This window comes from Diplotaxodon limnothrissa, linkage group LG5, assembly GCF_057381915.1.
Source record: "Diplotaxodon limnothrissa isolate DT_005_m linkage group LG5, D_limnothrissa_male_GT1.1, whole genome shotgun sequence".
NCBI classification, from domain to species: Eukaryota; Metazoa; Chordata; class Actinopteri; order Cichliformes; family Cichlidae; genus Diplotaxodon; species Diplotaxodon limnothrissa.
The window spans coordinates 38,029,661-38,050,726 of record NC_140600.1 but is presented as its reverse complement, the minus strand read 5'-3'; the positions used below and the strand labels follow the sequence as shown (position 1 = coordinate 38,050,726).

At 38.6% G+C, this 21,066-nt stretch overlaps 1 protein-coding gene across 1 annotated transcript; it reads right to left on the bottom strand.

The window, feature by feature from the left end:
• Positions 1–438: 438 nt before the first annotated feature.
• LOC146632815 (dual specificity calcium/calmodulin-dependent 3',5'-cyclic nucleotide phosphodiesterase 1B-like) lies at positions 439–17,669 on the bottom strand. Its single transcript, XM_085354727.1, has 14 exons — positions 17,484–17,669; positions 15,599–15,712; positions 13,117–13,299; positions 11,982–12,048; positions 11,742–11,858; positions 11,226–11,366; positions 9,811–9,911; positions 7,430–7,555; positions 5,953–6,054; positions 5,619–5,739; positions 2,765–2,846; positions 2,272–2,389; positions 1,059–1,195; positions 439–656 (listed from the first exon to the last, which is right to left on the bottom strand). Exons 1-14 carry the CDS (start codon positions 17,534–17,536, stop codon positions 562–564), a joined length of 1,557 nt encoding a protein of 518 aa, XP_085210853.1. The 5' UTR covers positions 17,537–17,669; the 3' UTR covers positions 439–561.
• Between the last annotated feature and the right edge of the window lie 3,397 nt (positions 17,670–21,066).

Sequence of the window (21,066 nt, the reverse complement as noted above, 5' to 3'; positions counted from 1 at the left end):
TGCTTTCTAAATACAAGATAATTAATACAGAGTAATATCAAATTTTACCTTCTACAATAAAGGCTCTTCAAAAGAAATTTAAAATATTGCTTTTAAGTAAAAAAAAAAAAAAAGTTAACTGTTGTACGTTTGGAAAATGCAAAACATAACCGATTTAACTTAAGTTCCTATATTGAGTTGTCATGTCTGGATTACTGGCCCATGTGTAAATATGTCCCAGACAAAGAAACAGACTACAAAAAACTCATATATGACACAAAGTTTATTTTAAGGTTAAATGATTGTTTTATGCTTTGAAAGTTCAAATGTAACTTACAGCTGTTTAGATGACAAATTAAATTAATGATATGGACTAGACTGTATAACATGACCAGCATGTGTACTTTTGCATTTAAATTATTGTAGTATGCTACATTTAAAATGAGGAAGTTTCTGTGATTACGCTACATCTTACCTTGGTAAGATCTCTCAGTTTTTAAAGTAAAAGGTATCTGAGTTTTGTTACAAAAGTGTTACTTTTTTCTATTCTGCAAACACGTATTACAAAGGAGCTGCTGTCTGCTATTTTGTATCTGTAGTGGGGTCTTGCAGGGATTTTTCTGACAACACTTCTTGTCTCGATCGCTGCTCTTTTGTCTCGCCGGGGTCTGAAAATCCTGGAGGATATAGAAGATTGGGAAAAGACATCAGAAAATCTAGTTAGGTTGAATAGAAAATAATATCTGTATGAATTCATCTCAACATGAGATCATTCTAAAATGAATTTAGATAACAAATCAAATCAAGGGTACTGAGCGCATTTATGGAACAAAGAGGCTTTTCCTAAGCCAGATCAGCAACAGGTCTTTTATTCTACTTTAAAAGAGGTTGTCAAGCTTTTTAAAGGTGATCTTTTTAAATTTGAGTTGTTGAAATATGTGCGAGCAGAAAAGGAGACTAAGTAGAATATAAAATTAAGTATAGACATTTAAATAAAACCTCAATTGTGTTTATTTTTTTTATATTTTAATGCATATTTGTGATTTTTGCACGTATAAACAAATAATTATGCAACCCACCATTTGAGCCACTTTCCTTCCATTTGAGCTTGTTGTCCTCAGTGTGCCGTGTCCAAGTAGAGCGGAAGCTCACCAGCTCAGCTGTGATGTGTGCGAGGCTCCACTGCAGGCCTCTGGAGCTCTCCTTCCAAAGATTACTGGTGAAAGAAAACAGTGCTGTTTGTATGCATATTCATATTCCAGTCATGAAAACAAATGACTCAGCTTAACCTGAGATTTTCTACACCAAGGTAAAGGATTGCACTTTTTTTCCATGAAATTATCTTCAAATATATCTTCAATAAAAAGAAAACAAATTAAAAGGAAAATAAGCAGCACATAAACAGGATTTTGTGCTGACACTTTTGGGTTCCTACTGACTTTGGTTATCCTTCTGGTGTGTCTAAAATGAGCAGTTACTGCTACAAATTTGAAGATTAATTCACCTTTGAATAATGATCATGTTTTGTCACTCAAAATTATCAAGTCATGATTACAGGTTTTTGACCAACTCAGCAAATGATAGTAACATAAAAAACACGGTGTACATGATCAACATATACATAGAAAGCAAAGAATTAGTGAAACTACAAGCTCCAAGTGTAAAACTGCAAAAGAGCCAAAAACTGAAGTTTCCTGAATAACCAGAGCTTGACTCCAAAAGCATGTCAAGTAGACCTTCATGTTAAACTGACCAGCTTTACAGCATAATTAAAGCCTGAAAAAAGTTTGAAGTTAATTTCCTCCTTTTGGGACAACTGTATAGATACTTTTTTTTTTTTTAACAAGTCCCCAGTTTGAATTCTATTAAAGCTAAAAAATTATGCAGTGTCAGTGCTGTGTCTGTCCATCTGAGTGACAGATGGAGCCATTTAATGACTAATTGTACTAAGACACACGAAGGAAGTAGGTTTTCAAGAGTTTTAAAATCAGTTTTAGTCAAACTCTGTGTGCCACTCAATATCACAGTAAAAACAGACTTCTAATGTGTGTCAAATGCTTTGGCGCGATATGGCAGCCTCGCTTCTGTCAGTCTGCCCCAGGGCAGCTGTGGCTACAACTGTAGTTTACCTCCACCAGTGAGTGAATGAATAGTGGTATTGTAAAGCGCTTTGGGTGCCTTGAAAAGCGCTATATAAATCCAATCCATCATTATTATTATTATATTAATATCTAAAACCAAAAGTGCAATAAAGTTTATTTTCCCAGCAGGTTTCACAGGCCTTGTGTTTACCTATGTCTGTTGCAGGGGTCTGGTGGGCCTGGGTTCTCTTCCACCAAAGGAATAACAATCTTTTCAGCCATATCGGTCAGCAGAGAAAATGTAGGATACACAATGAAGTCTATGAAACCTGCGAGAACAAAATCCAGCATATCAACATGTGAAGTAAACTGTTAGTGACTCAAAAATACTAAAACCTTGTTACGTCTTTAATGTCAGTAAAGAAATTTGAGTGCATTTCAGTGATTCAAACACTAAAATTCAAAGGGCATATGCTGCAATATCACTGTGAACTGTTAAAAATAAAATGAACATAAATCCTGCCACTGGCTTGTTACTTTTGGAAAGAGAAAAAATGTGATTAGCTTCACTAGAGAATAAATTTTACTTGTTTTATGTATCTGAGATGGATATTTATTGAAAATCTTACAAAGGCATAAACAACAGACAAAAGCGATGAGGAAGCTGGTTTTAAAAAAAAGAGGGTGTGATTTATGAGACGTACCGATCTGGGATTCAGCTACTAGGGTGGTTTGTCGATCACACAGTGGAGAGAAGGGGAGGCCGAGCTCTGCCTCTCTATCACCCTCACAAAGATAGAAAGAGAGAAAGAAGATACTTAAAGGGCATCCCACACAACACCTGAAAATAACTTTTAAAAGGTCAGTTTGTTCCAACAGTCGCCTCCTGAAACTATGAGACTGTTCAAACGTTTTTTAATTAACAGCCAAACAGAAAGAAAACGTGTTTCATAGGTACGCACACGTCTTGTTTCTGAGACAACAGCGCTCTCCCACACCTCTTCTGTTCTGATCTCCTTCAGATCCAGGTAGTAAAAAAAGCAGAGTGGGAGCAGCTTCGTGCAGCAGTCACTGTAAATACACTCACTACAGTCGTGCCAACTAACATCGCCAAAAAGCCAGACAATCAGGACAGCAAGCATTTTCTCTGTGGGGTAATTATGTTCTCATAGTAACTCAGACATCAACAGAAAGAGTCCCTCCACCTGATTGGATAACTGCGTCTCCTGCTGAGCTGAAGAACAGCTATAGCGTCAGCTGATGCTTTAAAGTCAAGACCAAAAGCCACTTCTTGCAGTCCTCAGCTTTTGGCTCATTATATTGTTTTATTATATACTTTTCCCCAAAGGTCAACAAAAACATGATAGCTTGACTTTCTATTTGGGGTTTGTGAGGCTTTAAAGGCAACAACACTGATTCTCTGCAGTCCTCTATTTCCCATATGTAACCCTTTAAAGTCAAGTGCATTACATTATATATGACATGTACATGGGTTTTTGAGACTACATAAGATCTGAAAAAAAGTCATAACAAAAATATACATTTTTAAGCAATGAATTACAAAATAAAGCAAAATTTATTTTGATATTGAATTTATGTTTTATTATTTTGTCAGAATGTTCAATAAACAATTATTATTAAAGCAATTATTTCATGGTTCAGGCTTTAAAGGGTTAAAACTTGAGCTGTTAAGATTGATTAATTTTTTTAGTACCAAAGTAATGCAGAATAACCTGTTAGGAGAGATTTTCCTTCTCTGCTGCCTCTGCGTCATATCAACGAGATATTTTTATGGATTTCTTTAGCTCTGACGTAATATCCACCCTCCCTATACAAGCAATTTACAAAAACTGCTGCCTCTTATTAGGCATGCAGCCCTTTGACTCATCAATCATGCAGTTAATAACAGAGCTAATAAGTCAGATGGAGACCAGGGAGCACCAGGGCAGATATGGAGATGTCTAAGAATATAACATAATGTGTTCTTTTATATTTTGAATTTACATTTATTGTGTGGCAAAAGCCTGCGAGCACCGAGAACTACAAATGAGCTGGCATCTAAACCACATGCAATCAAGGACAACCTTTGAGACAGGCTACATAAACTCTAATGCACTTTTGTTTTAGAAAATGACCGCCATCCTTACTAACAAGCCTGAAAATCAAATCACATATACTGGGAAGCCAGTGCATGTAAGTGCATGTAAGTGCATGTAAGAAGCTGAATGATAAAATGCTGGATTTAACCGCTACAGGCAACAAAGTATATACATCATCTTTGTTGGCTTTGTGTTTAGGGCACAGCTAATGGCAATCCTAACAGATAAACAACAATAGTGTACAGCATAACATGTTAGTCGTCAGCAAGGTCGAACGACAGAGGCCTGGCAAATAAGGGAAGTAAGTGAAGGCACAGAGACTGATAAGATCTATAGAGGAAGTAAATGTCTAATATGGTAGGATAAAGAGAGAGGCCTAACATACTATGTACTAAGCTCTCTCTGAGGTATGGCTTCAGGCTCCAGTGTAACATTTTTTCACCACTGAGGAATCAAATTGGAGGATTTGGACTTCCTCTACAATCATCTACAATCATCATTCATCTGCAGAGTATAGTGAACAAGAAAGCTCACAAATTTGAATCTGGACTCCAACGTGGAATCAGTGATGTAAGAACAGTGGCATCACAGTGGCTACACTTTATTTTTATCCAGTAACAAGATGTCCTGTTTTAATTAGTGAGTTTGGAAGTTAGCAGGCAGATTTTCTTGTTGGTTGGCGAGATTAAAGCTAGTTGTTCCCCTTGTTTTCTGTATTTGCACTAAGCTGAGCTGGGTAGCTGCTGGCTTAAACTCTTTATTGACTACACACTATTTACTGTTGATCTTCTCATCTAACTGTTGGCAACAAGTAGCTTATTCTTTTATCCAAAACAAATCTTCTTTCAGCTTCTCTCTTTAGGTGTTGCCACACTGTCCTCCTCTGTCTCAGGTCTTCCTTCACTATATCCATGAAGGTCCACATTAAACATGCTTTGTCCACTTTATGCTCGATCCCTCCTCTGCACATGTTTAAACCATCTCAGGCTCATCTCTCTAACTCTAACTGATGTACTCATTTGTAATTGTGTCCATCCTCGTCACTCCCAACACAGAGAGGACTACGTTTGGTGACTTTGCCACTGACTCTAAGCCACATGTCATAGCCAATCAAATCACAGCTGACACTCTTCTCCACGCACTCTGCCCTCCCTGCACTCTCTCCTTCACATCTCTAGTTATCCTTGTTGACATGAATCCATGCTCATCACTAGTCAAAATAGTAGTTATATGGTGCTTAAAAGTGGGGGGTAAAGACCCACTGAGCAAGCACTTTTAGAAAGTAGAAAAAAAATTCTTGATAACAGGAAAGAATCTGCAACAAAACAGGCTCAGAGAGGAGCCTGCCACTCTGCCCTTGAATTTGTGTGAAATAAAATGAAGAGCATAGCGAGATGACAAACAACAAATAGGAAATATCTCAGGCCTGTTAAGCAGAATATATATATATAGTGCCTACCTGTCTGAAAAACTCCTCCATCAAGGTTTTGGTCCAGCGAGAGTGCAGCGCCCAAGGCTTGGATGGATGACTTATGTCAGCCGTGTGCAGTAACAGAGACAGTGCTTTGGGCTTGTCAATCCTGGTGTAGAGAGCATAAGGCAACCACTGTTTTAACTGTTGTTTTGTTGTGTCTCCAGACTGAAAAGCAGACTAAACAGCAGCCAGCCTGAACCCAAACTGCCTGCATCATGTGCAGGCTATTCTAATCAGCTCACTGCACTCCAAGCATCCATTACATGGCCTGCTGATTATGCGCCACAGTGCAAACAACAGCACAGTCTATTAGCAGTACCGTTCTTGTTGTTGTAGACAGGATTTCATCGCTTTGACTTGGAGAAGGTGGGAGGACATGTCAGTGGACAACACCATCTCTATAACGAGTGACCGCAGCTCCCTGTGAGAACGCACACACACAAAAACACACAGTGTACAAGTTGACCTTGGCTGATGAGGAGTGAGTAAAAATGACAGACAGGAAGGCTCAATGGGGTTGTAACCTGTTTAGATTTCCTAATAGATTTCCTTGTTCCCATGGCAACACTGACTGCTAGAAAAGCCCACTAAAGTATGCAGCTGGGGTTTATCTTGTGTGATATCAGCACAGCTCCCCAATCGCATATTCTGTGAGTAATATATGAAGCAGCAGCCAACAAAGAAGTATAGATATGTTGTTATCGCAGACTGCACCGCAGACCATCAACTACAGCTAACTTTTACTTTAAATGTATGTATCACAACATTCCTATAGCATCTACCAAATGCAACTTCTTTACTACATTTCCAAGTTTAGACGCTGTAGTCAGAGTTTGTTATGTTTGTTATTCCTCTGCTGTTTGGTGAATATGTCGTTACACGATATCTTAGGAGGTCAAAGACCAGGGTCAGCTATAAGAGACACTGTATGCTTTCCCATAAGTGCACTAACCAACTTGAGGTCTGGGGGCTGTTTCCTTAAAGCAAAGCATGTCAGTTTATTGTAAAATAACGATAATAAAATAGAATAATGACATAATTATAAATGTCGTCACAGATAAAAATCTAAATGTTGTCAAAAGCCACAAACTAGCTCCAAACTACAGAACTGATATTTAAAACTAGTGAATAAATGTACTGCAATTGTTTCAGTCGATTCCATATATCCATAATAAAATAAAACAAAAGTATTAATTAATAAAATGTTACTTTTTGGCCAATTAGTTTTTCCTAGAGGTCACATTGGAAACACACTAAGATAAACAAATTATAGCTTTGCTCTCCTACATTCTCCTGCAGCATGAATTCTCCGTTATTTATTTTTCTTCTCCCAATGTTGTATCATGCCTATGCATATACACGCATATGAGGACTTACTGCAAACCTAATCTACATTTAACAGCTGTCTTTGCCCAGACTCTAACTAAATGTTGCTGTTGCTGTTGGTTAAAACCTCATTTATAACATTGTTAACAAATTTATTTCTGCAGGGGACTTTTGACTTTTCAGAATGCCCTTTAACACCAACAGCTCGATGGGGACATTTTTACACAGGCTTGTGAAGTTCATACATACAGACAGCAAAAACGTTTCTCCAACAAGAGATCAACAGGTGAGCAACTGATCACACAGCTAATAGAGGAGGGAAAACTTTTCTACGACCTATTTATGTCTCCCTGTGACTGTCTGCTCGGGAGGGAAAATGGGTCATGATTTATAACACACAAAAATTAATTATTATTAAGGTTATGAAAATATAAAAATAATATTAACACTGTAAAATTTTGAGGTCTTACATCCATTCCTCCCGCGTCAAATTAATAAAGATGTTCATTTGGTCGTCCAGCAGTAGGCGGAATGCTGCACTCAGGTGATGGCTCTCTTGTACAGACCGGTCATTGTAGATCAATGCAAACTCTGACCTTGGAGACAAAAGGTGAGTGGAGATTATTACAGACAGTCGACGGACAGATGGGCAGGTTGTAAAGTGTTCCTGTGCATTAAAGTGAAAACTTCAATAACACAGTTGCTCTGAGTGAAGGAGGTGAGACTGAGATAAAAGGAGAGTCCTCTGGGAACAATTTAATGACTGTGACTGCAAGCCTTTAATGATGAATTTTAAAGTGCTGAAGAGGAGGTGGGATGTAATGAAAAATGACACAGTGTGGGTATTAATGACTCACTAAAGTAAGATAATTAACGGATTTATCAATCAAGCATCCTGTATCCCCTCATTGTCATTCAGCTGTTAAAATGGGTAATAAAGCCCACTGTGGACAGTTTTCAATTAGTATTTATTTTTAAGCTTCTGCCACCTTTCACCAGTGAAATAAACATTGAATAAAACACTTAAGGAAATGGTTTTAAAGACAACAACACAAAGGTGTGTGTTAAAGTGGTCTGTTGGGGAGTGTAAAAAGTGTGTGGTAAAAAATGAAAAATTCTGGTAAGACTTCTGTGGGTCTGTAATTTCCTAATATTCATGATTCAATTCAATTGAATTTTATTTATACACCAAATCACAACAACAGGTGACTCAAGGCACTTTATGTTGTAAGGTAGACCCTGCAATAATGCATACAGAGAAAAACCCAACAATCACATGACCCCCTATGAGCAAGCACTTTGGCGACAGTGGGAAGGAAAAACTCCCTTTTAACAGGAAGAAACCTCCGACAGAACCAGGCTCATTTATTCATAATGTTTTTCCTTTCATTGCTATGCAGATGACAGAGACATACTTTTTAAAAAAAAAATCTAGTGACCCTAAAAGTCTAGCTGATGACTTTATAACTATTTAGTCTATATAGTTATATTTGGGTGGCACATTTTCGTCAACTCAATACCTGAAAATTAGAAATTATATTACTTAATCTTACAAATTACAGTGCAAAAGTCTCATTTCTTTATATTTCTGCTTGGAAAATGAGAAAAAAGGCAAAAGCACCCAAAATGTGTCTTTTCTTGATGAGGCTTCAGTGGACAGCAGATCATCAAACAAAAAACCCCAAACATTCCTCTGAAAATGGTCAAGACACAAGAACTTGATGCTCAAGACTTTTGCACAGCACAGCACAGTAGAGTACTGTTCCTTTGGTAATCGCCAGGTTAGGCTACTACGTTCTCCTCTGGTTTACATGGAAAGTTAATTTCTTGGCTTCCTACTCATTTTAGCAGACACACATTACCCCGATCCTGATCCCCTACTAGCTCTCTGCCTGTTTTAGAATTGATTTTAAGTGCAATCACATTTAACACATGTTCGTGTCTGGCCCTGTGCCACATTCAGGCAGCACTTCTGCCTGAAAGTTGAGGCTTAATGTCAAATGCAGTCATGGCTTTCGCATCAGGGCCTGTCAGCTATGAAATGAGGAGAAATGTTTGAAATGAGGAAGTCTCGTAGAATCAGAGGCTTCCAATAAATCACTTCGTAAAATACATTTTTATAGACGTGCTTTTATGTGATGCCATTTCATGTGATGTCGTCCTTTATAGGTTTTTAATGTTTGAATAACATCTCTCTTGTCTTGCATATTATTTCTGGGGTTTTCTTTTTTAGCCTTTCATTATTTGTTTTGCACCCACATTTTAATCTTTCTTTTTTTCATTTGAATCTGTCTCCACTTTAAATAAATTGCACCTGTTATTTTTGTTGTTTTATTCTCTTTGTGTCCTTTTGCTTGTCAGGCAAGGCACTTTGTAAAGTCTGTTGTTAAAGGTGCTATACATAATAACTTATTGCATTGATTTTTCAGCCCATATCATATATATTACATATCTATCTCAAAGTCAGATGATGTTCCAAGTAGAGTTACTGACTTTGGGATAGATCTGCTGTTCAGATGTGCTCTTTTACTGTGGGCAGGCATCTTTGTACTTTATTCCCGAAATAAAGCATGATGATGATGGGTGCCATGAGACTACGTTCTTCAGTCCTCCTAAGTGGAAAGTCTAAAAATACAATGTTCTGTCCATGAAGTTGTGTTTGCCTTAGAGGGTTCTCACTCGCTCTCTTACTAAAACGATACAGAGGAAAGAAGAAAACTATACTGAGGTACGCTTTAAGAAAGCGTACCTCACTATTTCTGTACTTCCTGATATCTCTTACTATTTTACAGTTTCATAACAGGAGGTGGCTCATATATAGCTGAGAAAATATTGCAGAAAAAAAGCTTACTTTGTGTGGATGTGAAAGTTATTTGTAGTTCCTGTGTGTTCATAGTCATGGATGGCTGCAGCAAACAGGGATGCCATCACCTCGAGCTCTGTCAGCCAGTGCTTGATAGACACAAATATAAAACCATTAAAACAACAGTACTATAATGGTAAAAAGAAAGTACACCATCTTTCAGTTAAAAGTTTTAAATATATACATGATAAAAGTCATCTGGTCCTTATCTGGCCTTAGAAGTAGCAGAATACAACCACCCACCAAGGTGGTTGTATTTGCGCACCACAGCAGCTTCACCCATGACGCTTTTTATAGCTCCACATTCATGTCCAGTGGTGTAGGTGCTTGCCCACACAGAGCCTACAAGTGTTAAAAATATGTAAAGTGTCCACTGCAGTCACTGTCTGTGCTTTTAATGCAGCATTTTTATTTATATTGGAATGTTTTATGGTTCGCTTGTATAAGTCATGTGTGTCCAGTGATGTGCAGTTAGGATGTTGGAGCACCTCGGGGTGGGGGGTAAAGACCCCTTTCCGCTCATTGTCTAAATGGAAACATGTACAACGGAAATGTACACAGACACATTCGCAAGACCATAAATTATGCTTTACTCGCTAAGCCAAAAGTCTGTATGTGCAATATTTCCAGAGACACCCTTCATAAAGGTCAGATGATGAAGACAGCAACTCATAGAGTGCATAGATACAATGTAACAAGTTGAAAGTCCTGACATGGGAACTCCCTAACGTGGGGAGGCCTTGAAAAACATAAAGGCCATCATCTCTTTATTTAGTCTCCATAATTTTCACTCTGAAACAGCAGTGCTTAGTGGGTTAAAGAAAAGTTAGAATGGAACAGATCCTGTTTCCCTGCAACACCATCGCCACCAAAACAGGAAGTATCATTTCTATTGTCACAGGACTGCAGGCTCTGAAAGTAAAAGTCATTTTGGAATTTGATTGTTATTTGTGCTCTACAATCGATCCTTACTGTGGTGCTAACGTCAGGCAGTGACTCTGGTCATTAGCCTTCATCTTCAGGGTGATAATGAATGCCACATGTATTTAAAAAAAAATGTAAATGCAATCCATAAGAGTTGTTAGGATATTTTAGTCTGTCGATATACTTCTAAAAAACATTTTACACAGTGTAATCCACATTTGTAAAAGCAACAGATCACTGCAAATTAGGAAAGTGACTCCTAAAGAAATAGGTTATATATTTGTTACCTATTTGTCTATTCAGTCAAAGCAAATGGGACACAGTGCCACAGAAAGGCCAGCAAGCTTGGAAAGTGTTAAAAGGTGGGCCGCTACACATTCTTCCTTTTGATTTTTTCATGGAATTTTCAGAAAATTAAAAAGAAAAGTTATCACACCGGCCTTATCCTTTAATAGAAAATCCAGGTTAGTCTTTTGTACCACGAGTCCGGAGCGCAGCAGCAGACAGTGCAGTGTCTGAGTTACATCAGCAGCGTGAACGTGGTTGTGGTAGGGGTTGTTGTATTTGCAGTATCCTCTCTCCAGCGCAGACAGAAATTCTGTGAGGCACGAGATGGGAATCTGCAAAAATAGTTACATAATCATCAAAAGTAAAGCTACGTTTAAAATACCACAGGTTCACAAAGTTTATGTCAACAGTAAAAGCTAAAACAACCTGGATGTTGTAATAAGGCATGATGCATATGATTTACACACATAATTTGCTAACCCATTAGCCCTCCAAACACCACAAAGGATAATAAAACCCATATGCCTGATAATATCTGCAAATGACAACACCAGTTCCTCACAATAATACTCCTTCAGAGTGGCTCTGATTATATTACAGTGAGATCTTCCATCCAAAGCACTGAAATTCTCCAATGACTATAATGAGTCATTGTATAGACGATGAACTATATACAAACTAAACAATGAAATGCAAAGTTAAAAGACCTTAAAGCGACTGTTGAGCTCATATCTGGTGATCAGCTCAAAGAACAGAGTTCGGAGTGCATGATCAGAGCTGGCTGAGTTCAGAGCAAACACATCAAAGCTCCAACGGTCCACGTCCTAAAGAGCAAGAGAGGAAAGTACTGGTGTATACTTTTGGTGTGTATACGATAGATTATGTGATGTCCATATTTTTAGCTAAGATCCAACCCACTGTGAGAGTTATGATTAGAGGGGGCTTACCCTGAGGCAATTTACGACCGCTGCAGGTTGGTCCGGCATGGCTGCTGTGTAGGCCCTCTTGAACATCCTGGAATAAGGGAATGTTTAGGGTGAGTTCAGTTAAAGTTCAGATGTTGACGCTGTGCAGCGACCTCGGTTTAGGAGCTGTTTATATAACTCCTCTAAAGTCCCTGTCTGCTTTGGAAGGAAGTTTTAACAAGAAAATGGAGATAATGTTTCACAGCCGTGTGTAGCAGGCTGTGTTTGCTGTGGACGTAATAATAACAACAGAGTGTGAGCTTGTATCGGACTTATTGTACAGACAATGAAATCAGTAATTTATAATGGGACTTTTATTATATGAGATGCTTGTTTCCTTGTTTCTTATTATTTAAGTTTCATAAAAGAGAGTTACTGCTGTATGACTGCTTCTGTGTCTTCCAGTCAGTATTTTATGAATTGCTGTTTTAAAAAACGATTCCAGGGTTTTGAGTTCTTGTTTATCATTTTGAGTTTTGCATTCAAATTTTGATTTCATAATGACTCTGGTCATGACACTTTGAGCTTCCATTCTTGTTGAGATTTCATTGTCATTCTAGTGATGTCTGTTATTGTCTGTTATAGTATTGAGTAGTTGGCCCCAGTTTTTATTTTATTTTATTCTGTTCTCGTATAGTTCTCGTTCCCCTGTGGTTCCCTGTGTTTGCTTTTACCTGCTGTGCATCTCTCTCCTGGTCTTCTGGGTAGCAGTGTCCCAATTTTAGCTTCATGGCAGGTTTTCTGTGGTATCTCATTTACTTTCTGTCTTTTCTTTCCTTTATGATCTGCTCCTCTTCAGCCTTTTTTACCTTCCTTTACTTGTTCCTCCTGCGTTCTGCCCTCATAACTGTCCTGTTTCCCAGTCAATCTCCTCTGTGTATATATTCTGTATAGTTTAGCCTCATTGTTTAATCCATGTTTATGTTCTGTGTCTTTCCATCATTTTTGCCTTTTAGATTTTTTTGTCTGGATTTTCTGTTTTTTTTAGATTATCATGTCTGGGTCTTTCTTTTATTTCTATAATTTCCCTACAGTACATGTCCTGCATTTGAATCCTTTCCATAACATCATTCATTATGCTTGCAGTTCTGAAATAGAAATGAATGAAACGTAATACCGCTCCACAAATATCCCAGCTTGCACTGCATGCACAATGCTGCGAAACTTGGGCTTCTCATCAGAGCGCCGCGTAGGACGGCGGATCTTCTGGGTGAAAGTGGAAGCCAGCCAGTCGGTGACCTCTGACGGCACCCCGTCTGACTGCAGTTGCTGGAGGTCATCTTCAGACTCCAGACACTGCCTGTGAGAAACAGTGACTGTTAGACAATATTAAGACACGGTAAAAATGAAGACTGAGAATGAATGAGCAGCACTAATAATGTGCCTCTGCGATATCACTGTGGTTCAGAGACGTTTAATGGTGTAAGGATAATTTTATATTACACATTTAGATTTATTTAGAAATACTTCCATTAACTGTCCAGTCAAAAGTTTAATTTAAAAATTTAATTTCAATTGTATGTCTGTTAAATAAGCTAAGTAAGAAGTTACTACTCCCAGAAAGACTTTTGGCACTTTTTACTCTGGTTTTTATGAAAGGCAACCAAAAGAGACTTCATCGTACTGCTTCCACTCAAATATTAGCAGAGAAACAGCACCTAAAATTGCAGAAAGCAACATGTTTTTTTTCACTCTGTTTTCTCTATGACACACTGGATCATAAAATCCTCCGTTTCACACTTCATGGATTGTGTACCTCAGGCTTTGTAAATCAGGCTACCAGACCACCATTCCTGAAAGACCACTTTCTGCTGTTAGACACTTACATGGCTGCTGTGCTGATGACACCAAACTTTTCTTATCAGTTTCCTCATCTGACATGCAGGGGAAGGCCTGAGAAGTCAGGAGAAAAAGAAAGTTTTCATAGGACTCTATGCAGTCCTGTGAAAAACTAAGTACACCCTTAGTGAATCCATAGGAAATAAGAAAGTAGGTAGCTATCAGGAGCTAATCAGATCCCCGTGATTAATTGATCATCAGAAGGTGTGGGCACTTCTATAAAGGTACAGGCGTTGTCATTTTGCTGGTGTGAAGCATTCAGGTGAGTGCAATGAAACAATCTTTCCGGGAGATTCACAACAAGGTCAGACCACGCCATAAGGTCAAACACATTACAAAAAACCCCAAGAGCTACAGCTCAGATTCTACAGGCCTCAACTAGCATATTAAATGTTAAAGCTCATAACAGTACAATAAGAAAAAGACAGAACAAGTACAGCATGTTTGGAAGGGTTGCCAGGAAAAAGCCTTGTCTCTCCAAAAAGAAATTGGCAGCACGACTTAGGTTTGTAAAGTTGCATCGAAACAAACCGCAAGACTTCTGGAACAATGTGTTTTGGACAGAAAAGACCAAAGCTGAGATGTCTGGTCATAATGCATGCAGCTGAAAACAGTCATGAACAATAGTTTTCAGACTAGTTTAGCAGAACCTGGGCTCTTTACACTCATTGTCACACATGAACACCTCTATATACCACAATATGCTAGACTCAAATGTGGGGCCATCTGCTCAACTGCTAAATTGGGTGAAATTAGGTCATGCAACACGTCATTGATACCACACCAACAATCTAGAGCAGAATTGCTGAAAAAGAAAAGAATGAAGGTGATAAAATGGCTCAGTCAAAGTCCAGACCTCAACCTGACTGAACTGAGAACTCTGCATAAACACATTTGTCAAACAACTCAAGAGTGGGCCTAAAATTCTCCACAATGATTTGAGAACTGATAAGGTCATATAGACAATAAGCTACCGCATAACGGGGTGTACTTATTTTTTCACAGGATTAGATATAATCGGGTGAAAACTTTCTTTTTCATATGACTTTCACTGCTAATCCATGTGATTGTTAAAATACTTCTATCAGCCATCTGTAGCTAACCCAAAATCCCACTTTCTCACACATGCTGGTTTCTAGTTTCTGTTTGTAACAGTTTCAAAACTAGCTATATCTCTTAGAGAACACTGTGGTCATTTAGTTTAGTCGCAATGGTGAAATGTGCCCCAGATGAGTCACTGTTTAAAGGAATAACTAAACAAAACAGGTGTTAAGTTCTCATTAGGGACTTTAGGGATGTACAAAGGTGAGTTGCCATTTTCAGTCTCTGCACTAAGCTAAGCTAACAAATTTCCCACGTGTGGGACTAATAAAGGTTATCTTATCTTATCTTATCTTAACCTGCTGCTGATTGCAACTTCATATTGTAGCAACATGACAGTGTTATCAATGATCTCATCAAAGTCTTTAAAAAGTACTTTAAAAGTACAAGACAACTCAGAGGAAGATGTAAGTGAAGCTGATCAAACAGACATGAACTGATCTTTTTTCAGTTATAAAAGCTAATCACACATTAGGTGTCCCATGTACTCCTTGAATAACATCTTTTACACTTATATTGTTTTTCTGGCAGGACTATACTGTGGTGGTTAGTGCTTTCCCCTCGCTGCTTACCCAGGATGTGAAAGCTCAGCACTGATCTACAAAACTGATCTACAATTTTATCTTCTTTTTCTTCTTCTTCTTATTGTATTATTTTACCTTGTTCCATCGAGGTACACTGCCTCTAGTAACGATGCTGTGTATTCCAGGTTCTTTTTGATTTCTTCAAAATCAACATCTTTCTCGTCTAGCTGCTTCAGCATGCTCCTCAGCCTGAAAGTAAACGAAATATTGGAATCATTTTTGGTGCTTGAAAATTGTTGCACGTCTCAGCATCCACGTGCAATAAGTAAAAAGCGGGATGGGTAAACATTAAAGTTCTGTTTGGGTCCAGAAACAATAGCTAAGGAACAAAAATCAGTGTTTTCTGTGACTTATTCTGCCTACGGTGTTATTTTAGGATACAAATAGGAACAGCTTGAACCTGCAGCTCCGTGAACAGGTCTTTGCAGACCGACAGCACTTGTTGTTATCTTGAGTCAGTGAAATGACGTCCAAAGTGTTTTAACAATCAGTTGAGAAATCCTGATGAACGGAAAAAGCTCATTTGGAAGTGATTTAAGTGCCAAGCTGTCCAAAAAGAGCATCATTAGTGCCAAATTTTCCATGAGAGGAAAGCTTCCCATGGTTAGGCCCTTATGTAACTCAAATTATATCAAAATATACTCCCTGAAAAAAATCATAATTTTGTGCTTTATCTAAATGTTCTCTGAGAACACGCTGCCTCTTTTTGGTTTCGAAACTTTTAATCAAATTACGTGCTGGAAGCACATCCCCTCAAGTATAATAGAAAGCAAATGCTCGATGTCGCTCAGAGTGTAACCCACCTGCCTGTGTTACTGTAACCTCCTCTCAGGAATGAGTCCCAAAGCTCCGCGTCTGATCCAGTTGTCATTAAATTCGTATCCTTAGTTTGTAGGACTGGAATCTTTCTGCTGTGATTGTGTTTTCATTTGACTTCTGAAATATATCGACGTGATAATATACAGTATCCGTGCCGCAGATAATTTCTTCAAAACATCTTAGTGCGTTGCCCATATGGTGACCAGAATGACTGTGTTCAAACAGCGTAAGGCCGGGCAATGGAGCCAACTCCTGGGGATGAGACGCTCACAGCTTTTCAAGTGTTTATCACGCTGGCAAAGGCTTTTGAAAGCTGTCGAGTCATAAAAATAGCATGCATCTGAATACCACCGCTCACTTTCTATCTCAAGTAATCTTTCATGATAACACAGCCTTTTTTGTTTCAACTGTTTGCGGCAGAAGAACCTTTGACAGGACGTTTACAGGAAATTACTCGTCAAGTGCACTCGTGAAAGTGTGTTTATAGAAAAAGATGACAAATTCTCCTTTGGCTCAAGCATTGTTGAATCTACACATCTACACACTGCAGAATGTCGTCCTCTCCAAGTATAGATGAGCACAAGAGAATGGACTTAATGGCATCTCATTTGCAAGCACAAATTAATAAAACAACGTCATCCCAACCCCCACCCCTGTCCGCACTCAAAACCCCACAAGGTTTGGAGCTCTGAACCCTGCTCAAACTAAAAAACAGATGAGTTCACCAAAACAAAACCACATGACCCACCGCTTCTGCAACAGCTACCTCCTTCAGCAAAAGCGTGGGCAAGACAAGTGTTCACACTTGGAGTAAAACACGTTTCTTCTCTCATGTCACTATGTATATTTGTACGACCAAAAGGTTAAACGCAAAATACTTGTTGAACTTAATTAGAGCAAATACGGTGTGAAACATGTCAAACCATAACCCTCTAACTCCGAGTGTATTTTTGAGTCACACATTTCCACTTTTGCAAAACAGAAAATCTCCTGCATAGAAATGCTGTGCTGCTGAACGTTATTGTAACAAAAAACAAACAAAAGCAAGCATGTTTGATAAAGTCCTCTTGCCCTGTTCATGTAATCAAATAGAAGCTGGAGTGTGTAGTGAACTAAACATAAAGTCTATTAATTGTCTTACCTAGAGATGGGTATCTGGAGCTTTTTCTTACGGATTCGAACCAGTTCAGCCATTCTGTGCTCAAGCTGTGCTCTGATGGACCCCAGAGTTCAGTAAAAAAAGAAAGAAAGAAAGAAAACAATGCCAATATAAAAAAATAAAAATAAAATGTGTTTTAGGGAACTAGTAAGCAGAAAAGTTCTGCAAACTACCAACGCAAACTTTATGTGTCCTGAGACAGACTTCTGTTTCAACAACTCTCCCACCCACTTCTGGGGGAACCTACTCCACTTCTCTCTGATTGGTTAGGCGGGCCCAAACCGTGTCAGTGTGTGCACATGTGTGTGTGAGAGAGAGAGAGCCGCTGTGAGTGTCTTTGTCAGACCATGAGTGTTTGTGTATATGTGTACACCCGTTGTGTGAGGTGTGAGAGAGTTGACCTCACTCGCTGATGAAGTGTTGACTGCAAGGCTTTCAAGCAGTGTGTACTCAAATCCCAAATGAGAATTTTCCACCGGCCGCAAATCAGAGAACTGCACAGAGAGTCTTTCAGTGAAGCCCACCAGAGCCACTCAAACCAAAACATATAAACAAAACTTGTCCTTGAAAGCCGTCCGCAAAAGCGCAGTAGGTTAACTGCTGTTATTGGTGCAGCTATGCACAAAAATGTGCCATGTCTTTAAACTGATTACTTTTTTGCAATTGTTGCACAAAATGTAAGCTTCAAAAACATGTGAAATCATCCTAATAATTCATTTCAACAACAGATTTCTTGGTTTCGCTTTACTTACATTTACTAAAATGTGCACCACTGTCAGCTAAATGCGTTGTATCTGGACACTAAAAGGGGAATTCTCTGTTTTTTGAGACATTAAAAAGGGCAGAGCGAAAAAGACCAGAGGAGACAGCGAAGCGCATCTCTAAACACTTTTACAGTTCTAGGCCCAAAATCTGTTACCAGCCTTTATTTATAGTAGAGTATTGTGAGAGTTGTGCAATAACGTGGCTTGGGAAAACCCCTGCCTCCGGTTTTTCTCTCTCCTTGGCCGTGCTGCTTTGGCTGCTGGGTCAGACTCACTCTCATGCTCCCATGCTCTTTGACATGACATGGCATATTGTAGAAATGAAGATAAGTAACATCATGTCATATGATTCTCCATCTCCTGTGTCACATTTGGGTATTTCTTTTTTTGTTTTTTATTTATTTTTTCCCTCATCGAAAACAGCATCGAATTTCAGATTGTTAAAGAATCAACTTGTGGAAATACCAGAGAGTAGGCTCATATTTGTGCTGTTCTATGTAAATTAAAGGCTGCAGAGGAGTATTTCTTCCGATGTCAATCTTATGTATAACCCTTTGAAAAGAGAATTTTCCTTTGTGTGGTTGCTAGCCTCTTGCTTTATCTTAATGTTTTTTCCCCTCCATTTATCTCTCATCACTCCTGTTTGTCTCTGATGATGACGAGCACGCACCTTCCGATTGCTCTCTCTCCGTGGACCGACCTGAGCCAGTGACTACTTACTCCTGCGCTTCAGAGGGAGAATAAATATTGCGTTTCTTACAGGAACTAAATGTTGCAGAAACAGACCGTGCAGGAGATCACGTAGGGGTGTTTTTGTCTGTTTTCACAACAGAATGTTAAAGAATAAATGAATACACAAACCCACAAAATCTGGTTTAGCGCCAAGCTTCACTTGTTTCTGATGCAGTTCTGAAACCTAGTCGGCAATGTGGGTAAGACTAAAGGGCAAAATCAAGCAAACAACAGAATTATTATATTTTTTCACTTTCCTCCAGTTGTGATAGGCACTGCAGAAAGTTTTGGTTCATTTTGCACTAATATATATTTAAATATTATTATATTTTATCTCAAAAATAACATTTTATTATTATTATTTATTATACCTCATAATCTTTAGTTTTATACATATTACTTTTTGTTTTACAGTCTTGATTCGACATCAAGTCATTTGATTCAGCAGTGATGTTATTTCTTAAAAGCCCAAGACTTAAAGCTTAAGTTGAATTTTTTGTGCACACAATCAGGGAAATCTTGAAAACATATTTTTTGCATATTTGTATTGCATTCAAGATCCATCCATTTTCTTCTGCTGATCCAATTGAGCCTTGCAGGAGCCTATTCTAGCTTTCACGGGGCGCCAGTCTATCACAGAGCTAACATAGACAACCTTTCAAGGTCACACTCACACCTATGGCCCACGTGTTTGGACTGTGGGAGGAAGACGGGAAATCCACACAGAACATGCTTCACACAGAACAGCCCCAGCCGGTTGATGGATAATTCATAATAATTGAATTATAAAAATTTTGATCCACCCATGAAGTTTAAACCCATCATGGAATAAATCCTAGCAAGATTTCCAGAAATGTCATAAATATAGCGAGCACTATAAATAACGATATTACCCCCACTGCAGTGGTGTGAAGGCAGACGTATCAGCCCAACGTGGACAAATGAAACTAGAGACACATGTCTGACCACACGGTACAGGGACAAATCATTTTTATGATCAGGTGATCAATACAGTGCACGACATGCTTACTCCCCTAACCTGTGCTTCCACTCTATCTGAATTATACACTTGACAGAATAAATTAATCATTTTTGGGTTGGCAATTTGGGACAATTAACGTCAATTAATAGACTATGAAAATTAAAAAAATACATCATATCAACAGTGTTGTACTCCACAATCACAGAATCACAGAATCTACAGAAATTATGATCATAGGGTAAGAACATAAATAAATGCCTTACCATCCCTGTGTTATCCTCCATGTCATAAGGCTGAGATTTCGATCAGCTGCTCCACGTATCTTACACGTTGGTGTCATGACCTCTGGATTGCACCGCTGCAGAAGACCAGCTGCATGTGTGTGTTTGTTGGTTTAAGAGAGATACGAAATGGCTTACACCTCTGTAAGTAAATACAGCATGTGCAATTATGTCATGATGTAAACCAGCCTTATGTGCACATAAGGCTAGTTTATGTTACCTATGCTGCTCCTTGTTACGTCTCCTGTGTATGTAAGCAGTATTTTGCAGTGTGCACAGTATGTGGGTGTGGGTGTAATCCCCTAGTGTTCAGTGCTCAGCTGGGGAGGCTTTGCGTCACCAATACAATCAGCAAGAGAGTGTTCATATCAGGACCAGAGTTTCCACCATGTCCTCAGGGGCTCAGGATAGGCTGTGCAAGGGAAGAGTTCATATGCATGCAAGGTTTCCTTATGCAGAAAAGACACGACGGTATTAGCACTCATTCTTAGAGCATGTTTTTATGTGTGATTACATTTTCATTGTACTGGTAAGCACAAATATAGAATTTTGAATCACTAGCAGACATTTAATTAATCTTTCAGAATACAAATAAAAGCAAATTAGCTCCTGGTTTGCTCAACCTGCACTTTGCCTGCTACCATGAATTATGGATTATTTTTTTAAAAGTTCTTTTGATCAAATTTTTCATAAAACAAGCTAAATCCTAAACCAGTGATTTCAAACAGCATCTAGCTCACGTTATAGCAGCATTATAGTGTGTTGTAAACCTTCTATTTCAAAACTGAGTGAAGAGAGAGGAGCCA

Bases quoted from the DNA above. Each gene is read 5' to 3' on its own strand.
- LOC146632815 (XM_085354727.1), bottom strand. From the start codon at position 17,536: ATGGCTGAACTGGTTCGAATCCGTAAGAAAAAGCTCCAGATACCCATC. The intron at 5,740-5,952 runs GTACTGCTAATA...TCTCTACACCAG, and splicing joins TGTCTACAACAACAAGAACG to GATTGACAAGCCCAAAGCAC. The intron at 2,390-2,764 runs GTACGTCTCATA...TTGTTCTCGCAG, and splicing joins AGTAGCTGAATCCCAGATCG to GTTTCATAGACTTCATTGTG.